Source organism: Dendropsophus ebraccatus, chromosome 7 (genome assembly GCF_027789765.1).
Source record: "Dendropsophus ebraccatus isolate aDenEbr1 chromosome 7, aDenEbr1.pat, whole genome shotgun sequence".
Lineage (NCBI taxonomy): Eukaryota > Metazoa > Chordata > Amphibia > Anura > Hylidae > Dendropsophus > Dendropsophus ebraccatus.
In genome coordinates this window covers 106840222-106863212 of record NC_091460.1, presented here as the reverse complement: position 1 = coordinate 106863212, position 22991 = coordinate 106840222, and the positions used below count along the sequence as shown (strand labels likewise).

Below are 22991 nucleotides of genomic sequence, written 5' to 3'. Positions count from 1 at the left end.
CAAACGCTGCTGTATCCTATGGGCTGCCCGGAGGATCAGCGATCACCCGGGCAGCCCCCCCACAGCTCCCCGCCGCCCCTCCCGCACTCACCCGCTTGCTGCAGCCGCGTTGAATAGCGGTGGCAGCGAGCGAGGAACGAGGAGCAAGCAAGCGCTGAGAGCGCTCATTTGCTCCTCTAAACGACCCGTGAAATAGGGCCATTACATTAGTGATCAGGCCGTGTAATACGGCACCAAAACATCGTCCCCTTTAAAGCAGGGCTTCTAAAAATAAAAAAAAAAACGAAAAGTTTAAGCCAATGTTCACACACACTTTTTTTTTTTACTATTTATTTTCAGTCGAAAATGACTAAAAACATTGGAGAAGCAAAAAGCTGTTTTTTTGTTGTTTTTTTAAGCTCTTTGGCTTTTTAAATCGTTTATAGTTCAAAATGAGGCTCAAAACGGGGTGTGAACATAGCCTTAATATGCTTATATGCTTCCATAATTGGATTTACTGAAGGCAGATGGCTTTAAGAAGAAGAAGAAAGTATTGTAGACAGAAAGGCAAAAATAAATGAATGAAAATAAAAAAAGGACATACAGAACAATGACATAGCCCATATTTGCAGTGAAGAAATGAAACAAAAAGACCATAGTAACAGCGAAGAGTAAACAGCAGTAAACAGTCAGGAAACCACAGCTACTTGAAAGCCGTAAAATCAGTCAATGTTTGCACTTGATAGAAACTAGAGTAAAGTTTTAAATTAATGGATAAGAACACTCGTTCCTGATGCTGAAAGCCTTTTAACAGTATTTCAAGCACAAACATTAAAGCATTGTTCAGTTCTCCAACATCCCCAGTGTTTAATGTGATCTGAGTTGTCTTGTCCATAATTTGTATTCAGATGCACAATATGAAAATGCATGAACAAGCACAATTCAACGCTTTAGACAGCAAGAGTGGCTGGAACACCAACTGGCGAGTATGCTGAGCTGTGTAGACCCACTTTTCATCCTGATTTTAACAGTATTAGTCTAACTAGATAACATACAATGTTTCTGGAAGGCTGGTCACCCTTTAAAACTTGCATACAGCCTGGCATCTGGATAAACGAAGCATAGATTAAGCAAGTCTGACTGCATTTGGCATGCTTCAAAAATAGCCATACACGATAATTATCAGTTATACAATAGTGAAGTTTATTAAAAGTGATTGCTCTTGGCAGGCATTGCCATGCATTCTCAACTGCACCCTGACCTATACGATTCTTTACATTATTATTAATAGGATATATAGCGAGAGAGAAGGAGATAAAGCATACAGAATATCTAGCTATCCATCTGTCTATGATGGATACTGTTGATGTGAGATTTCCTGTTTGTTAAAAAAAAGGCTTTGGGGTCAGTATAAAAAATTATTATTTTTAATACATTATTTTGTAGCCTAAGGTGCTCTGATTACAACAATGTTTAATTCTATTACTATGTCATCTACACTTTCTTGAGAGATTTTACTATTGTCGTTGACTATCTGCACTTTAACCTGAATAGTCAGATGGGCGGGAGCTTATACTCAGTATACTCTGTCCTTTCATTGCAGCTACAATGGGGAAGATGATCCAACACTATCCAGTGTAAACTTCAAATAGACAGTCTAAGGCCATGTTCACACAACGTATTTTTTTGTAAAAGTACAACCATTGTTGCAATCGGCAACAACGGACGTACTTTTACGAAAATATACGTTGCCTTGGCGTCTATGGAATCCCGCCCGGAGCGTATACTATGTGTATACGCTCCGGGCGGGATTCCATAGACGCCAAGGCAACGTATATTTTTGTAAAAGTACGTCCGTTGTTGTGATCTCTTGCGGCGCCGTAGAAAACTGACATGTCAGTTTTCTGTGGCCGCTATTCAGTGAATAGCAGCCGCAAAAAACTCTGTCAGTGCACACTATGGACTGAGCGTCTCCAGCCATTCGCTCCATAGTGTGCAGTGGGGAGTTCTGATGCACCCGCATCAGAACTCTGTGGCCCTAAAGATCATCCGGCCAGTACTGCAGTACCACCCAGGATGATCTTTTCTGAGACCGATTGTTCCGTGACCCGGCCTGGTCACGGAACGGCCAGTCTTTTGCAGTGTGTGAACATAGCCTGAGAATGCATTAGTTTTTTTAACCAGCATCCTCTGCTATTTGGAAATCTGGTGCACCATTAGGCTGCCTAGTCTTAACCTTTATTGGCAACACAGATGTGTGCAGGAGGCCTTACCTGCATGCCAACATTTCAGCAAAAAAAACAAAAAAACATTTTTGGTGTAAGGGGTACTTTTTTCTTATAAATCAACTGGTTTTAGAAAGTTATACAGATTTATCATTCATCTCTATTTAAAAATTTCAAGTCTTCAAATACTTATTATCTGATGTATGCCCTGCAGGGAGTGGTGTATTGTTTCCAGTCTAAAAAGGTGCTCTCTGCTGTCTCCTGTGTCTGTGAAAGGAACTGTCCAAACCAGGAAAGAATTTTTATGGGAATTTGCTATTGCTCTTGACAGTTTCTGTCATGGACTGAGGTGGCAGCAGAGAGCACTGTTTAAGGCTGAAAAGAATACAAAACTTCCTGCAGGACATACAGCAGCTTATAAGTACTGGGAGGCTGGAGATTTTTAAACAGAATTAAATTACAAATCTATATAACTTTCTGACACCAGTTGATTTTAAAGATTTTTTTTTTTTTACGCCGGAGCACCCCTTTAAGCCACACCTATTTTCAGTGATTCTACACCCACTTTCCAGTAAGCTACTAGTAATCTAAATTTTTGGTGCAGGCGGTTTTGATTATCTCTTACAATATTTTATCCTGTATAATAGCCCAGTGGATATGCCATGACTTATGATTTTATGCTGCCCTTCAATTCACCTGACAGATCCACTTTAATGTGATCTGTTTAAATACTACAAGTCAATGGATTCTTAATTTCTTATTTGCGTACACTAAGCTCTTCCAATTAAAATTAGATTACATTACATCTGTTTTTATTCTTTGCATTTATCTGTTTGGCAATTAGGTGAATGAAGATGAAAAACAAACGTTTAATGAACATATGATGATTTTGCCCATAGAGGTATGATGGGATTCAATCATCATTAGTGAACCAGTAATTAACTAATCACAAATAAAAGGAATACTCAATAGTCCTTTGCAATTACCATAGCGGAACACATTATTTCCATTCAATCTTTTTTTTTTTTTTTTGCCTTTTACTAGGATGGATTTTGTGAAAAAAATGCTGCGGGTTTGTCAAGGTCAAAGATGATCATCCTTCAAGTGTTTTGCAGGAAAAGGGCTTATGTACAATGGTGTTTTTCTATTTCCTCCCTAGTGAAGAACATTCTGGCAAAGAAAATGTAAATAAATACCTCTTCCGCATTTTTTTTCTTTTGTAGAATTTTTGCTGTATCATCTGTTTCACTGCAGCTCGGCTGCATCCAAAAATGTCATTACTGTGTCTGGATCATGTGACAGTGGCACCGTTACCATCTCTGTCTACTGGAACCACAGTGTACTAATGCTCATCTCTATATATTTCTGAATAAGCTAAGAGACTATAAGTATGAGGTCAAGGAGGCTGAACTGTCAGTTGTACAACGGCCATAATTATTACGAGAATATACGTTGCATTGCTATTTATGGGATCCCGGCTGGAGCGTCCTAGCGGCGCCGCAAACAACTGACATGTTAGGTTTCTGCGGCCCCTATTCAGTGAATAGCGGTCGTAGAAGACCATGTCGGTGCACACTGTAGAGCGAGAGGCTCCGGCCGCTCGCTCCATAGTATGATCTTTATGGCCGAAGAGTTCTGATGCGGGTGTATCAGTGCGCGCCCGCACAGAACTCTTCGGCCATAAAGATCATCTTTTTCAGGGTCACGGAACGGCCAGTCTCTTACGACATGCCAACATAGCCTATCTCTGTCAGGAGCGGCATAAGCATCATCAGTATCTGTGATACGAGTTTCTGTTATGGTGATTTCACTGAGAGCACAGAAACACATATAATTTCCGGGGGGGGGGGGGGGGAAATTGGAAAAATTGCAAAGTACAAATAGTGGCACATAGAATAAGGGCTCATGTGGGTCTATGGGTGACAAAAAGAAAGTACTATGGCTTTTTAAACACAAAGAGAAAAAACGAAAGCGCAATAATGAAAATTTGTCTGTTCCTGAAGGGGTTAAAGAGTACCTGCAGTATTAGAAAACTATTGAGCCACAAATCTAGCCATCACAATTTGACCCTTGATTAATCCTTACCCATATCCTTGCATATTTTTTTTTTGCCTGTTAACACATCTACTAAGAATGGACTATCTTTTGCTCACATATATATTTCACCCCTTGACAGGTGCTAATCTCACAAAATAATCAATGTTATTAACTTCCAGTGGTATTCAGACCATGACTAGACATAAGTAAACCGAATGACTTTGTAAAGATGGTGACTGCACTCCCCCGATGTCCTTCTCCTCTGGTATCTCCAGCTATTCCACCTGTTCAGCTTATCATTGACTGAGACGGGAAGGTGCCTCAACCAGTGATAGGTTAAGTGGGCTGTCACTCCATAGACAAGAATGGCAGCCCACTCAACCAATCATTGGCCAGGTATTGTCCTGTCTCAGTCAGTGATCGGCTGAGTGGGCTGTCACCTTAGAATGAAAATGACAGTCTGCTCAGCCAATCATGGGCCCCGACACTGTCCCATATGTGATTGGCTAAGTGTGCTTAAAGCACCTATGGGGGACACTGGAGAACAGAGAAGAACAAAACTGGGGGAGCACGTACAGGTAAGTAGAGATGGGTGAACTTGCTACACTGCACTAATGATGGTTTCACACATGACCTTTTAAAAAAAAAAAAAAAATGCCGCTGCATTTTTTAAACCAAAGCCAGAAATGGATCCAGCAGGTAGGACGCATATAAGTGCTTCCTTTATTTTACCCAATACATTAAATCCACTTCTGGTTTTAGCACAAAAACTGCAATGGCAGTTTAAAAAAAACTGCAATTTGTGAAACCAGCATAAAACAGCAAAACGCTTGCATGTGTTTAGCTTTTTTAGTGTTGCCTCAATGCTTAGCCAACCTGCCAGACTGAACTTTTGAAAAGTTTGCTGATCTCTAATTATGACTCATCAGTCTACATGAATTGGCCTCTTCTCTGATGTTGTTGTGGTGTTCCACCAGTGGTGTTCTTTTCCCTTCTCTTAAACACCTGTCGCAAAAGCTTCTTTCTTCAGGTTAAGTGGTGATAAAGGGTACTTTGAAGTTTCACCACTAGATGTCAGTGTCTTTTATTTGTAGTTCTATGTATTGCACAGCTGAAGTCAGTATTGGGTTAATGTTTTATGTGTACCATGAGCTCTTATTGACCAATAGGAGGTGCTCTCTACTTCTGACTAATCTCTTTTCTTATTTGTTTTGCACACAGTTCTTCCCACCACTCACAGGGTAGATTAGTTAGCCCCTGTAGGAAGTAGTTACTTGGTGGAGGAAGTAAGTTCAGTTCTAGTTGGATTCTCGTGGGAGAAGGACACACAGAGCAAACGTCCCTGTTGTGGCCAAGCCAGGGGCTGGCTTCTGCCAGGACCCTTGCCCGGGACCAAAATGCAGTTCAGTCTGGTCTAGTTGGTGACACATGAGTTCAGATGCAGCTACAGACAACCAGTTCTCCTACCACTTCTACTATATCTACTATGCAGTGCTAAACACTCAAATAGAGAAGAGTCTAGGAACATTCTGACCCACACACATCAGCAGAATACCTTGGGTTATTTTTCCCCTTCCTGTGGGTGGCGGTACTGATAGTCCAGGTGGGTCAATTGCCACTCAGGACTACCGTGAAAAGAGCCCAAGGGACCCATCACAACCCAGCAGATTACCGACCATTTGGGGAGTACAGCCAGCCACAACACAAAGCAGGCTGAGCTGACACAACCACCTGTCATAATATAACCTGGTGGATCACCACATTGTTAATGGAGTATTCTCCCCCAATCCTGAGAATGGGAGTGCGATAAATTCATTTATTCTGTAAGTTCATTGCTTGGATGCATTAAGGGGCTCCTATTGTAATAGAAAAATATTTGTCGCCAAACCAATGGCGATAGACTAATAAGTTATTCGAAAAATGAATATTATTGAAAGTAGCAGAAAAATTGTGATAAGACATGCAATCAATCAATCAATCAGATAAATTGTTCAGGAGATCACTGTTCTATTTACAACACCCTAGTTTGTATTTCAACACCTTCAACTGGTGCTGTACTATGTTACACTTTCCTGTCCTGCTAAATACAAAAGAAACTTTTGCATGATCAGTGTTTCCTGTTTTTAGCAAAGGATGGGAACTGATGACATGACAGAGGACAGGGATGTTTGGCTCTGTATTTTCTCAAATGTTTTCAGATTTTTATATACTTCACTATTAAATTGTATAAAAATCAACAACTTAAAAAGGACCTGTCAGGTCCCCGATGCCTCACACTGACAAGAAACAACTTACAGATAAGGAGAACAAAGTTTTGATGTTGTTCTCTTCTGTTCTATGTGACGGAACATGGAGCTAAATACAACATTAAATTAGAGGCACTTTGACACCAACACTGACTGTAATTTTAAAACAATATTTCACATTAAACAATCAGTGTGGTATATAGCAATGCGTTACAGAACGGGAGTAGCTGAGAAGACTGATATACAGTATTGTAGGAAAAGATTCAATATAACTTACTCATTGAAGTCACTGTTGAAGTCAACTGGTATGTGAGAGTCAGGGACTCATACTCTGCTCATACAGGGAAGAGATCACTCACTGAGTAGAACCTTACAGTGGGCTCCGAAGTCCAGAATGAGCAGAGATTTAAAAAATAAATTATATTCAATCTTTTCCCACAAAACTATAAAGTAAAACGTGGAATTCAAGCATGATCCGTTTCAGGAACATGCTTGTAATCCAAATCACTCATATCAAAGCAAATTTTCCCATAAGAAATAATTGAAACACAGGTAATTTGTTCCATGACTAAAAATAGCGTAGGTAAAGTGTTATGTATCAGTAAAGAAGGGGTTAATTAGTTAACTCTCCCTCCACACACAACTCCCCAGGTGGCTGCAAACCCGCTGGTACTAGTGTTGGCTGCCTGTAGCAGCTATTGGTGAAGGGGTCAGAGGGAAGAAGTGGTCATACACCATGCAGTGCCACGTGTGGGCAAAATAGCAGTCACATGTGCGGGGTATCGCTAGGAGGTGTCCGGACATGGCCCTGGGAGGTGAAGCACTCACCACTAGGGTGAGTGTGCATGCAGGATTTAGACTGCCTAAACACTTGAGTAAGAGGGCACCACAGCCCCACTCACACTCCGGCAGCAGGGAGAGGAAATAAGGCAATAAGGCTGCTCGTTTCCACAGGAGGATCTCTGCAGCTGTACAGAGTCCCTGACGCGGACAGGCACTGGTGGAGAGCTGGAAGGTGCCTGATCACCGGCAGTGAGTTCAAATCAGAGGGCTTTCTACCCAGTACAGTATCAGGATGGGGTCACAGGGGCCTTTTAATACCAAATCTTGCTCGTTTACCAAGTTATAATTTAGTAAAATGATTATCTTGTCTTGCAAAACGCTTTAAGACCAAGTTTCTGTAATCCAAGGTTTCAGAGTATAACGATCTGTCCGATTCCTCCAGCTTTATAACAAACTGCCTGTAGGCTGGACTGCATTTTAATGTTGACATGTTCCCTTTAAGATAATTTAGTGTTCTAAATGCTTTTAACAGCATTAAAATATAGAGATTACAGTGGACAATAACCACAAAAAGGGCGGCTATATACCTACTGTCCATGTATCTAATCTAATCAATACAGTAGTGTAGGTCAAACAAGTATAATGAGAATAATATCAGTAAAGTAATAACATCAACCAACAAGAACGAGCTGTAAAATTGTGCCAGCCCCACTGAGTAGTTTTTCCTAAAACACGGCCATTCCCCTTATGCATCGTATATTACCATGCTGCATGTTCCTCTATCATACAAAGAGCAAAGCATAGAAATGCAAGAATTCCTTGCTGCAACGGAAATACTATTTTTCCTTTGTTCCGTTACAGCAGATTGAGTGACTTTTTAGTGTCTGAAAACCCAGCTTTATTTTATTAAGTGCAGCTGTCCCAAATAACCATCCTTTGTCCTTACTCTGCTCCTTTGTCTATGATGGAGGGAAATAGGGAAAGATTGTGCATTCACGCTGTACGATTACACAGTTGTGCAGGAATGCTATTTGCTGATCACATAGGGTCGTGTAAGGATTTGCTCACTAAGGTTTTTAAATGGAAGTAAGAAATAAGAAAATAAGCATGAGGTTGAATCAGAACTTCATTGTTTTTTTTTTTTTGTTTTTTTTTTTATTTTATTTTCTGTTGTTACAAAAACAGCATAAAAACAACCAAATCATGACACGACCACATAGATACTTATCTACTACATGCAAACTAGATCACTGCAACCACAGAAACATATGGCTACATGCAGAATGATCACTTAGGCCAAGAAAATCCTACAAGGCATCATTCTGAACCCTATAGGCCTTTAGGGGTGAGTTATAAAATGTATACGGACAGTTTCACGAGTACCGCTATGGCTCCGCTTTTTTGCAGCAGATTTTTATTCCGCTGCGAGAATGTAGCAGCTGCCCACTTAACCCACCAGCTGCTGGGCTAATACACTACCTGCCCGTGCTCCCGCCTACTTAGTTTGTTTCAGACAGTATTATTATAGACTTGACTTTACCTTACAAATCTTTCAGTTAGAGTCTCCACAAAGCTGTAGATTTCATGCCAGTTATGTGCCACACTCCCAGACCTTAGAAGAAAAAGAAAAGAATAAAAAAAGTTAATTCAGAGAGTACCATGTCAGACTGGAAAAAATACACAACTTACTTCAGGGTATACAGCAGCTGATAAGTAAGAAAAAAAATCTCTGGAGTACCCCTTTAAGTCAAAGCATCACTTTCGTTTTAACTTTTAAAATGTAAACTAACAAGGGATGTCATATAAAGCATGTTTGCAATTTGCATTATTTATTTCGTTCTCATGCTTTATAACAAAGCTATACTTATTTGTATCCAGGTCCAGTCTCCTGAAGCTTCTTAGTCTTGTGCTGGTTGAAAAAAAGAGAGTTAACACAGGAAGTCCCTTGTTTCCCAGGTTATCTGAGCACTCACTTCATGTGTTAAGTCTCTTTTTTTCAACCAGCAGAAGACTAAAAGGCTTCCAGAGGCTGGACCTGGATACAAGTAAGTATAGCTTTGTTTTACAGCATGATAACTAAAATAATAATATTAATGAATGTTAACTGCAAACCTGCTTTATATCACATCTACTGTTGGTTTAGATTTTAAAACGAGACACTTCTGAGGCAACAGTGGAAGTCTGAAAGCTCAAACACAAATCTACAGTAACTTAATTTTATAACTTCGCTGATTGTGACCTTATAAAAAAAAAAAAAAAAAATGGTATTGTGATCAGACAATCAGGTTAGTGTCAGTTTAACATTAGATTGTGAGACTGTATACTGGTAAATGAGTCTAGGCCCTGGACAGAGACAGATAACCGATCCCACAAACTTGCATAATAAAATCTGGCGCAATCTAAAATACGGACATAAAAATGATGCAATAAAGAAGACTTGCCAACTTCACACTGAACAAAACAATAGTCAACATTTCCATCTAATAAAGTACACAGCTGTAAAATACTGAACATTAAGGCTTCTTCTCAACATCATAACATTACTTATTCACTATTGTAAAAGGTGAGAATCACTTTACATGTCATGTTGTACACAACCATGTTAGTAAAGAGACTAGAAGTTAAAGTGGTATTCCGCCCAGAATTAACTTTTAATATGCTGCTACTTTGCTAAGTGTCCATATATGCAGTATGTGGATACCACATGGCAGCAGTATGGTGGCAGTATGTGAGCACCATACAGAGGGGGTATTTAGTTTGGTAAATGGTAGCATTCTATAGCATTATGTAGTGTTGTGCAGAGAACATAGAATTAATGTGTGGGCATGTGATGTAAATAGGACTAGTTTTAGGCCCCATTTACACATCTGTGGCCATTTCTACAGTCAAAAAACACTAATGAGGAAACGTCTCAGGAGGCTTCAGGAAACCATCAGTGTTTCCTGGCCGTAAAAATATAGGAGGGGGAAAAAAAATCATACTCACCTGCTGCAGGCTGCAGCGCTGTCCTCCTCTGGCTTCTCCTTAGTTCTTCTTGCCTTGCCTGTGTCACACCGCTGGGAGGGAGGTAGCGGCCTCTTGTGGTCAGTGGTAGAATGCTGCGTTTGGCCACAAGAGTTATTGACAGGGTTGGGAGCCAATGGTCAATCGTAGCACCACATTTAATTGTATGTTCTCCTAATTAGGAGTTTGAACAGTTTGAACTGTATCGAGAGTACGAGACAGATCGTGGATGTGCATGCAGAGCTGTCTGGAATTCTGGTTGTCCCCATAGGGTTCAGACAAATATAGGACAAACCCTGGCATCTGTGCCCAATAGAACCCACTGGGTCTGGAAATGTATTCAGATTTTTTATCAGGAAAAGTTACCGGATGTGTGAAGGAGGCTTAAGGCTATGTTCACACTGCGTATGTTTCCAGCCGTAGTGCGAACCGCGAATATACGCACGTAGTTTTGAGTTTGATGCGTTCGCTTGAAAGTATACGATCTACGCCCGCACAATGCACACTAAGTATGAGCTTACGGCCGGTCATATACGGCGCCGTGAAAAATGAACAAGACCATTGTTTGAGGACGGAAATGTTGAAACTCACGGCCGTGGATTTCCATGTGGTCCTGTACAAAGTACTTATTTCAGTCAAATTGAACTTGATTTTTCAATCAAAAAGGTTCTGTGTGGTTTACGGGGCCGGGCGAAGATTTCAGATCAGATCGCTTCGAAACAAGCTAGGGAAGCATAACTGTACTGCGGGCGTATGTTCGCGGTTCGTACGCTTTCGGCCGCATGTCTATTTTTCCCACGCCCGTAGTTTCAGCCGCACATGTACGGCGGCGTACGAAATGCGGCCGGACTCGTACGCAGTGTAAACATAGCCTAAAAGTGTATTGAGGGCTTGGGATAAAAAGTAGTTGCTTTACAATGGGTGAGGTAGTATTTTCTAAAGCCTGACTGAAGCTCAACAGTTTCCTAATGAAGATAACATCACACAAACAGCAATGTGGAATTCATCCAGAATTTACTAGAACACGAACACTGAGTTTGGGTTTTGTTGGTCGAAGCGCAATATGTTCTGCACTATCTCTGACAGCAATTACTTCGATTCCAGACTGTTTAAATTCCAGGGCTGGAAGAATGTTAGTACTCTCTATTGTACAGAAGAGACTAGTAAGTTCTTGATTTGTGGCAGCCGAAGAGGTTAACATTTCCTCAAATGTGGTCCTCCACATCTTGTAGGGTTAAAACCATGCTTCACCGCCAAATGGTCAAGTCATGTGATGTGCACAGAGGCCAACATTTCTGAAGAGCAGAGTCAAAATACTGTGGAGTTTGATGAGTGCTGCTGGCCAAAGACGTATACTTAGTCACATCTGTATATTGCTGTTACTATTAAAACCAGTTTAGCAGAACAGTGGGATAAGAACAGGGAATGTGCATCCAGCATAACGGCAATTGCTGGCACAGAAAAAAAATGTTACTCAATGTTATAATATATTCATGTCTTCTATTAGGTGAAAGGCTGCAAGGCTTCCCAAACACAATAGTACATGAGTATATTACAAAGCAAATAATTAAAGAAAGAAATATAATAATATTATACAAAAAACAATATATGTAAAGAATTTCTAAGATACTATGCTCATTACCTACAGCTGTGAATGATGAAAACAGAAGAGGAATAACTGCTTTTAAACACACAATATCATCACCATTTAGTGTATCTACAATTTATTCATTGCTAATTATTTCACCTTTGCTGTCCGCAGCATATTAGAAATTTAAAGGGGAACACTGGCTAAATGTTTGTTTTTTTTTTTTTTTTAAGTCAACTGATGTCATGAAGTTCTACAGATTTGTAGTTTATTTATATTTCAAAATATCAAGTTTCCAGTACTTATCAGCTGCTGTATGTCCTGCAGGAAGTGGTGTATTCTTTCAAATCGCACACAGTGCTCTCTACTGACACCTCTGTCCATGTCAGGAACTATCAAGAGCAGTACCAATTTCCCATAGAAAACATGTTTCTGCTCTGGACAATTCCTGACATGGACAGAGGTGGCAGCAGAGAGCAATGTGTCAGACTGGAAAGAATACACCACTTTCTGCAGGACATACAGCACCTGTTAAGTACTGGAAGAGTGGAGTAAATTACAAATCTATATAACTTTCTGACACCAGTTGACTCAAAAGAAAAAAAAAATCACCGGAGTACCAGTTTAACTACTCTATATCTATGTATCACATGACCTGTGACATCACTCACTTGCTACTCAAAAGAGGTCCAAGTACCTACAGATGTGTCTGCCCTTATCTTTACATTACTTTAGTTAAAGGGAATCTGTCTAAGGGCATCATAAACTGGTGACAAATATGCTGAACAAAACAATATATTTCTGCCATCATTATGTGCGGCCGCTATCCTTATATGCAGGAGAACGGGACTGTGCCCTTCCACTGCCTCCACCCACTGACTGCTGATTGACAGTTCTTTGCCTTTATATGTATAGGCAGACAGCTGTCAATCAGCTGCTGGTAGGTGAAAGGAGCAGGTCCTCATGAATATTGAGGAATACTAAGTCCACACACATAATCGTGACAGAGTGTTTGCTATGAAAGGCAGGTAGAGAAGTAACACAATGGCTCAGATGTACTAAACCTAATTCTTATGGTGGCCATAAACCTTCAATAACTAATGGCCAAACAATAGTTCTGTCATCGGTTATCTCTCCCGGCCAGCCCTAGTCCTCCTCATACACAGGAATGCTCAGCTGTTCTCTATGGCGAAGGGCGGGTTGAACTGCAGCCAGAGCAAAGGAGTCTCTCAGAGCAAAGGAGTCAGGTGGTGATTTTCCATCACATACTAAACCTATGTCCACTGACATCATCTGTCAGTGTTTAGTCAGGAGAGCTCCATACACCTTATACCGACGTCTGAGTGGCGAGTAGAGCTGACAAATGTATAAGTTGTAAGGGGACCTTAAGACAGTGTAAACTACACAATCTAAGGGCAGACCCAGCTTTGCAAATGAGTTTGTGATCAGGAAGATTAGCACTCATTTTTAAAACCTTTACAAGCCTCAATCAAGTATAGGGTGGAGGACAGACAAACAATTGCTTGATCATTTGTGCAGCCTATTAAAGGCAGGCAGAGGGACACTGAGGGACACAGGGCACTGGAGGGACACTGAGCATCCCTCTGCCATCATCCTCTCCAGCAGCCACAGCCCGCACAGCTCTGGGAGTCGGGTCGTGACATCACCATTTTATCCAGGAAGTGAAACCTTGATGCAGTAGTAAGTGCAGGGAAAAAAGGACTTTATGTGCATTTCCCGTAATAAGTGTACTGTATATTTGGAATTTGTATAACTTTTGGGGGGCAATACAAAACTTTAATAAAAAATGTTGCCGGACTTCTTTTTTAACTTCATGACAGTCATGATGACAGGTCATGTAATGCTCCGCTGAAGATAAATATAAATAGAAAATCAGTAGAATAATACTACTTATTTTGCACTGATGAAACCTAACACAACCTCAGATGTATATAAGGTACTGAGCTCTTCAAACACTTTTCCTACTGCAGATATATTTAAAAGGAATTTGTCAGCACCCGGGACCTACCTGAGGTGCTGACAGTGTGCTGTAGCTGGCAGTCTCCTAGTAAGCATGGTACCTTTTGGTAATTTGTCCGTGCAGTGGATTATGCACAATCTAACATCTCCTACTGTAATGAAGAGTCAAAGAGGAGTTGTGGCTCAGTGTTTGTGCTGCACTCTAGCACACCTCACCACTCCTTCCTTCTCCCTCTTCTTCATAAATAATCAATGCTGCCAGGCCTCCTGCTCGCTCAGCTGTCATCCAGTGTCTCTGATTGTAGATCAGTCTTCTGTCGGCAGATACTGACTGACAGCTGACCAAGCAGAAGGCCCAGCAGCATTGATTATTCATGAAAAAGAGGGAGGAGGAAGGAGTGGTGAGGCATGCTAAAGTGCAGCACAAACACTGAGCTGCAACTCCTCTTTGAGTCTTCATTACAGTAGGAGACCTAGAATTGTGCATAATCGACTGCACAGAAAAATTACCAAAAGGCACCATGCTTACTAGGAGACTCCCAGCTACAGCAAACTGTCAGTACATCAGGGAAGGCCTGGCTGCTGACAGATTCCGACTCCCAGGGAAAAGAACTTTAGCTCAGGTCTTGATGCTTTCGCCAATAGAAGTAATTTATATATCAGTATACATTTCTGACACCAGTTGATTAAAACACAGTTTTCTTTCCCTCCAGGATACTTTTTTTTAATAAATAGAACTAACATATGGACCTTGCTAACAACAAGAGATTGTATAGATTGGATATCCCTTTATTTGGACCTCATTCACATCATGAGATATTGGGGGGGGGGAGTGTATGGTGACTATACAATGGCATAATCCTGGTGGGCCCATTGAGTTTGGTGGACCGCATGTATCTGCTAATGCTCATGCTCATTTCTCGAATAGATCATTTTATTATGCAGAATTCTTAAGTATCTATCCAGGTAATGGACTAAATGTAGTCACAAGTAGAGTATGTTCCACCATGAAACTCAAAGTGCCCTCTGGGAGGAGGCTGCAGTATACATCATCATACCTTTTTGCCATTATCTCAAGGAATACCTTGAAACATGATAGAAATGGGGCCTAAGGTAGGTAGAATAATACCAAGCTGAAGGTGGAAAGAGTAAGCTGTCCACAAGTTTAACTAATTGTTACAAAACCACTACTTAAGTGAGGTATATTGTGTAGCTATATCTTACTAATATTGTAATCTATGTTTAGAATATAAGCGCGAATACAGCAATTCCAAATATGAGAAACATTTCGCCACAGCTGGTTATACCAAAGACACATGTCCTTATTAAGCGGACAAGTCATCACATGAACATTCAAATTATCAATGAACAAAGCAGGAGAATCTGCCATCAAATCCACAGGATATCAATTACAACGTAGTGATACATATATGGTCAGCTGTGTTCAAAGGAATTTACCCTTGTGACACATTTATTAGCCAGACCTTTTGACTAAGAGTCCTATTTATGGAATAATTCATTAGGAAATATGGCAGTAATGTATATATATATATATATATATATATATATATAATTTATTATTATTATTATTATTATTATTAATGTTAATTTTATTTTTTCCCCATATTACATTTAACAAAAGGTGAGTCTATATTTTATATCATTATTCTCCTGGTGCCCTCCTACGGGTCTCCGGTGTCTCCCGCCACCTCCAGCCCGCTCAGCTAAACACTGGCTGCGGCACTGTCCCATCTTAGTCAGTCAGTGATTGGCTAAGAGGGCTGTCACTCTCATCTTGAGACCAGAGAAGAAGGACACAGGGAGCGTGGACAGGTAAGTAGAGATGAGTGAACTTGCTCAACCTCACCAAACAGCTAAATGCCTGCAATCATTTAGCTGTTTTAGGCTATGTTCACACAATGTATATTTTGAATTAATCACGGCCGTTGTTGCAAATTGCAACACCGTCTGTGACTATTTCAAAATATACATTGCATTAAGAGTCAATGGAATCTCAGCGTGTATACACATTGGGGGTGATTTATGAAAGTGTAAAATTTAGACTGGTGCAAACTACCCACAGCAACCAATCACAGCTCCTCTTTCACTTTACTGGAGCTGAAAGCTGAGCTGTGATTGGTTGCAGTGGGCAGTTTGCACCAGTCTAAATTTTACACCCTTTGATAAATCACCCCCAAAGTATATACTCCGTCTGGGATTCCTAGCGGCCACACGAAAAACTGACATGTCAGGTTCTTGCAGCTGTTATTCATTAAATAACGGCCGCACAACACTGACAAATCACTCAGGCTGCACTTTACATTGTATGCTATGGTGAATTGGGATCCCAATTCAACATAAATAAAATTCATCCAGGAGGTATTGCAGGCGGGGATGAACTTCACTGACACCGGCCGTTCTGTGACACGGGCAGGTCACAGAACGGCCGGTGTCTTACTAAGTGTGAAGCCAGCCAAAATGTGTTTTGTTTAAGGATCTGACAAACCCGAAAGTCAGGCGACCCAGCCAGGTCACGAAACGGCCAGTCTCTTACAGAATGTGAACATAGCCTTATATTGCACTTATACTTTGTAGAAAACAGAGGTACAGTATGTTATAATAATGTCCATAACAAAAGGAGAAAGTGCAGGCACTACGGTCGCCAGTGCTCCTGACCCCACAGCTTCTCTATTTAGGCCACTTGACCGCTCTGGTGGTGCTCGCTGCTGAACGTGCAAGTCCAATATGAATAATAGTAAAATAGATGAACAACGGCAACTCACCAATGTAGAGCGGAATACGATGCTTTATTTCAGGAAAAGAGCAGTGTACAAGCAGAAGGTGCGTTCCACAGATAAGAGCGACGGCGTTTCGCGCTTGCGCGCTTCAACTGGCTCACAAGCGCGAAACGCCGTCGCTCTTATCTGTGGAACGCACCTTCTGCTTGTACACTGCTCTTTTCCTGAAATAAAGCATCGTATTCCGCTCTACATTGGTGAGTTGCCGTTGTTCATCTATTTTACTATTATGTTATAATAATATCTGCTGCTGGTCTATAACAGTATGTTGTCTCTTTAGTGGAAAATCCTGCTCTCTGGGATCCAGTACTGGTTCACTTATTTTGAAGTCTGCATTGCTCCATGCCATTTGACAGTAAAGAGTTAAAGGTGTAATCACATTACAGTTTACAAGCAGAATCATCAGGACTGTGCAGCCAGCTAATAACGTAAACGCATCATCTGTACTCAACAGATACATATTCCAAAAAGGAGCAGTCTGCCTTATAGAGAGCGGCCATTATACCCTATTAGGGCACATGGAAGTAACAGAGGAGCACCCCATTCTCAGAATAACTCTCTGTTAGTGAAAACATTAAGACCACATTCCCCCGTTCCGTGCACGGCACGTATATGCAGTATGGATCATGTGCTACAGACCAGAGGTTGGAACTCCCGTCATCATCATTCATTATAATGCCATGAGCACCGAATCTGCATAAATTTCAGCACTACAGTAGTGCGAAGATTTAACCATTTCGGAGCTCATGGCATTATAATGAATGATGATACTGGAAGTTCCAACGTCTGGTCCGTAGCACATAACCCATATATATATGAAACAGGGGAATGTAGCCTAAGAAAACCCTCTAAAAAATACTTCCAGTGAAAAAAGCAGATCACAGGTGCTCATGGGAGTGATATGGGATGAAGAGGTTATCTAACCTCTTGATAGCCCCCTATAGCGCCGGGGACGCTGAGAAGATATGTCTCTTATCTTCCTCCTTGGCACCGGTCCTGGGCTGTTGGTCAGGGTAAACTCCGCTCTGGTTCACTGTTAGGAGCATTGCCGCATCATCTGGCCTGCCCACTCCATTGATTATCCTTAGAAGGGATTGGCTGGATGAGGCAGCAGTGCGCCTAACGGTGCTCCAGAGCAGAGTTTAACCCAACTAACAGAGCAGGACCTGCGCCGAGGAGGAAGGTAAGACACACACCTTCCTCCTTATAGGGAGCTATCAGCAGGTTACATTTGTCTAATCTGCTAATAGTTCCCCTTCAAAATGGTCTATGCTTCATATCTTTAGGGGTGGTCTGTGTATAATAATAGTGCTTGCAGGAAATGTTACCATTATATACCTGTCAAATCCAGGGCCGCTCCTGTGCCAAAGCTTTAGGGGCCTATTCCACGGGAGCGATAATCAGCCGAATCAGACCAATTCGTCCGATTATTGCTCGGTGGAATAGAGAGAACGATCAGCCGATGATCGTGTCATTGGCTGATCGTTCATTTAGGTTCAAACCTAAAATCATTGTTCACCACCTGCGCATCTCTACGGTGGAATATCGGTGAGCGGCAACCAACGATTCAAGCAGCATACATTACCTAGCAGGGCTTCTCCTGCGCTCCGTCTTCCTCCCCGGGTTCCGCGTTCAGCAGCAGCTCCGGAGCGGCCTGACTAAGCTGTCAGACCGCTCAGCCAATCACAGGCCGGAGTTGATGCTGCACCGCGGGACCCGGGGAGGAAGACCGAGCACAGGAGAAGCCATGCCAGGTAATGTATGCTGCAAGGGCTGCAAGGACATCAGTAATTACATCATTTTACATCGTTGCTTGGCCCGTGGAATGGGGCCCTTACTGGTCCCCACCAGCATATGGTTACCGGTCCTGTAGCAATGGCATCAGCCACAGCCACATTACTGCTTTATGTGACAGCCACAGCCACATGACTGCTCTATGTGACAGCCACAAAACTACCTCATCCTATTAATTTGTTTTTCTTTGTTGTCCTTGGAGTCATTCTTTGTTATTTCAGTACAGCACATCTCTTCTTTTCTCTGTACAGTAAGACCACAGATACATGGGGAGTGAGCAGCACTACAGGTCCTGTCAGTTATATCTACCTATCTGCATCTCTGTACCTGGTACGAAGCTGACAGATTCTCTTTACAGGTACATTAACACACACTTATTCCTTTGTGGATTTCACACAGAAGTTTGGATGCTGCAGATTTTATTAATATGAATAAATCCAAATCCAGAGTGGATCAAGCACATGTGTACATATCCGAACTATTGGCCGCTACTTGTCTGCCAGTGCTGTGTGCTTGCCCCCATCCAGGCCCTGTATACAGGGTTATTTCTCCACTAAACAAACTGCTACCTAACTACCCTGCTTTCCTATTCAAGAACCTGTTACAGCCGGATGGGATATGGGAGCTCCAACAGATGCCATATTTTGTATTACCTTCAGTAAGAAATGAACGGATAGAAATTCCAATTTGTTTTATGGTTCTTACTTTGAAAAAAAAAAAAAAAAATGAAGGCACATGAACGACATATGTGTCATCTTCCTGTCTATAGACCTTTGGTTACCAAGGGGTTAATAGTTACCAGAGCAAGAAATATCTCCACTCCTACATTACATTTATAGGCCTCCATGGAACTTAAATAGTATGCAAGAGAATAGATAGAGAAACAAAGCAGCTGGAATATAGTTAAGGGGTATTCCTATCTCAACTATTATGGTTAAAGGGAAACTCCAGCAGGAAAAAAAAAATCTTTCAAATCAAGTGGTTTCAGAAAGTTATACAGATTTGAGATCAACTTCTATTTGAAAATCTTGACTCTTCCAGTCTTTCAGCTGCTGTATGTCCTGCAGGAAGTGGTGTATTCTTTCCAGTCTGACACAATGTTCTCTGCTGCCCCCTCTGTCCATGTCAGGAACTATATAAAGAAGGAGAGGTTTTCTATGGGGATTTGCTACCTCTTTGGTCAGGGATAAAGTTGGCAGTAGAGAGCACATTTAAAAATCTCAAGTCTTCCAGTACGTATCAGTTTCTGTATGTCCTGCAGGAAGTGGTGTATTCTTTCAGATTGGAAAAATATACCACTTCCTGCAGAACATCCAGCAGCTGATCTGTACTGGAATAATTGAGATTTTTTTTTTAAATAGAAGTAAATTACATATCTGTATAATTTTCTGTCACCAGTTGATTTGAAAGAAAAATATTTTAGCTGGAGTCCCCCTTTAATCTTGTAGAAATGGTCAAGTAAATTTTTTTTTTTGCAGATACATTCATTTAGCATACTCCCCTCTTTCTCCTGACATGCTGCTCTCTCCCTTCCATTGTTTGGCAGGTCTGTTATCTAGGTTACAGACCATCACTGTGGTCTGCCTGGTTTATATATATATATATATATATATATATATATATATATATATATATATATATACACACACTATACAGTTATACAATATATACAACAGCCAGACCAAAATATATAACTTGACGAGTGTAACTACAAGTATAACTATATTAGACTAGATTAGATGAGACTACCCCTTTAAGAATGAATAAAGAGAAGTTGTCCAGGATGTGTAGGGAAAAGTAAAGAAGGTAGGTGTCATGTTTATTAGTAGAACCAACCTAACTTCATAAAACAAATGTATTAACCCCTTTATGGCTGTAACCCCCCTTAAACCACTTCACATCCACCCCCGCCCTCCCATGCATCATTTAACTCTTTGACTTCCTGCTCTTCTGTACTCACTCATCTCTCCCTCTACAGCTCCAATGTGGTTTCTATTTACACAGAAAAGGACAAATATTTAATGTAGTGATTGTAACAAGGTAACTTTCTTTGTGTATGACCGGGAAATCCCTGGTATACATTGCCCTGGATTGGGAAGTGTTGCAGGCAGCTGTACTCTTCAGTCCTTATACACTACACATCTGTCTCTGTCTTTTCTGTTGCATGAAGCTAGAGGATGGCGTGACTATAGAGGCCAATGTCAAACATCTGCCTGACCTGTAATGTACTCCAGGGACTGGAGGAAATCTGATCAGCACTCACACAATGAGATCAGCACAAGGGAGGATGCTCCAGTCCTATCAGCCCATTAACCGCTTCATACCCCAGGACTCAACCCCTTATACTCACTTGTCCAGAACAAAGTAGAGATCGAAGGCTCCTTGACATGAAGGCTCCTCAGCCTCAGTGAGTGGAGGAAGGAATGAAATCTGGAGAAGCAGTCCTGCAAGTAGGATCCAGCACCCAGGGAGATGCCTAGAGCTGCACTTCATCTTGTCTTCAGCAGGATGGGGATCCTTTAATACTATGAAGATGAATGTATACACAACATCAGGCAGAGTCCTAGTACTTCTTCTTCCATTAAGCTGCGTTATGGGCAGCACATCCTCCCTCTATACACTCTCTTACTTCCTATTCTCTGTGCACACTACATAGAGTATGCAGATACTATTAGTTATCCCCACCCTCCTCTCCACTGCTGCATTACCCTTACTGTCTTGTATGTCCCAGGCTCAGATCATAACACAGCCTCCTTGTGCTGGCAGTCTCTTTGTGTCTTCCCTTCTCACAGTCTTTTGTAAGGCTGAACACAAGTTTTAGGATCAGTTGTCAGTAGTTTCTGGTCACTTGGAGTCTTCTGGTTCCTTGTCTTTCACCCTTATATAGAAAACAGCAGAAGCAATCTGGCTCTAGCCCCCCTGGTTGTGAGATGTGACTGAGCATGCCTGGAAGGGTGGAGATTCTAGTCAGTCTAGTGCCAGCTCTATTACTAACTCTACTAAGTTTGCTCCAATGTCTGTTAAACGTCTCAGCTGCTTGTAACCTCCCTCACACTCACAGAGCTGCAGGGAAGGGAAACTTTGGTTTCAGACTGGCATTGCCTTGCCTTAACAGTGGAGTATCTTATCTCAAAGGAAGGTAACCACTCTATAATATAATGTTACAGTAAGGGTCCTATTACACTGAGCGATTTTTAACAATTGACGACTAACGATAAACGATCGCAAACAAGATCACTACTACGATCGTTACTATGATAGTTTGCTCCTTCTGATCCTAGGAAAACAATGAACAGTGTGCAATTACACTGAACGATTAGTGAACAAATGCGGAACTTGAGCGAATGAATGTGGAATGAGCGAACGATTAGCGAACAATTAACGATAATTTTAGGTTCAGATCTAAATCAACGATCAACAACATATTAATGATTTTTCGATCTTTGCCTGCAATTACACAGAACGATTATTGTTTAAATTCGAACGGTATAACGATTTTTCGCACGATAATTGTCCCGTGTAATAGGGCCCTAACCGTCAGTGTGTAAAATCAAATAAAAAAAAGATTGAATAGAAGTTATATAGACAATATACAGTATATCTAAACACGCAGGGCTCTTACCTATATACAGGCACCATTATTATATACTCCTTATTACACTTATCAGTGTGCTGTACATAACCACAACATACTAGCATTAAAGAGAACCTGTCACCACCCCCCCCCCCCCCCGTGTCGGGGCAGAGCCCCCGTTGCAGACCCATATACCTACCTCTTCCACAAGGTCCCGGAGCCCATCCCGCCGCTGAGATATCCCCATCCGAAGCAGCGCGCTCACCAGAGATGAGCTCGCACGCGGCTTCGGATGGGGATATCTCGATGGCAAAACGGGCTCCGGGACTTCGTGGAAGCAGTAAGTATATGGGTCTGCACCGGGGGGGGTCTTCCGGGCTCTGCCTCAGCACGGGGGGTGACAGGTTCCCTTTGTGTTTTGTTCATAAAAGTCCAGTTCCAGTCCAGTGATTGTGTAACTGCTACAGATTAGGGAATAGTGAAATATTCGATAATTTGAAAATCGATTCAAATAGCTCACGATATTCGTATATTCGTATGAATATCGAATCCCATTATAGTCTATGGGAGAAAAATACTTGGGACCTGGAAATTAATATTCTACCACTAGGAGGTCACCAAGTGCACAATGAAACCTCAGGAAATGATGCCAACACCTCTGGAATGCATATAGGACAGCAGGGGAATCATGCTTGGGTGCATCTAACACTAGTGATGAGCGAACATCCCAATTTTCGGTTCAGATCCCTAACATGAACAGAAAAAAAAAAAATGATCATGATCGGTTCGTGTTCACCGAACATTCACAAACAAATTACGAACGTAAAGTAGAAGTGTACATTTCGGTCTAGCGGTACGCATTTGTGTACGTGTCAGGTGCAGTTTAAAATATGTAATAACGAAAATTAACGATAACTACAAATCGGTAGTAGCAAGATAACAGGTATTATCCCACAATCACAGTATACAGCCGTATACTGGATA

The 22991-nt window shown here is 41.4% G+C and overlaps 1 protein-coding gene across 2 annotated transcripts in view; it reads right to left on the bottom strand.

The window, feature by feature from the left end:
- ANTXR2 (ANTXR cell adhesion molecule 2) overlaps positions 1 to 21385 on the bottom strand; it is a 156341-nt gene extending 134956 nt beyond the window's left edge. The window contains exons 1-3 of one of the 2 annotated variants that reach the window (XM_069978101.1): positions 21148 to 21385; positions 20784 to 20958; positions 8811 to 8882 (exon numbers count right to left, since the gene is read on the bottom strand). In XM_069978101.1, the coding sequence (XP_069834202.1) occupies positions 8811 to 8882; positions 20784 to 20926 (215 nt within the window). In that variant the 5' untranslated portion in view covers positions 20927 to 20958; positions 21148 to 21385. Of the gene's footprint in view, positions 1 to 8810; positions 8883 to 20783; positions 20959 to 21141 lie in introns of both variants that reach the window. The other variant, XM_069978100.1, reaches the window with a different exon arrangement.
- Positions 21386 to 22991: the final 1606 nt, after the last annotated feature.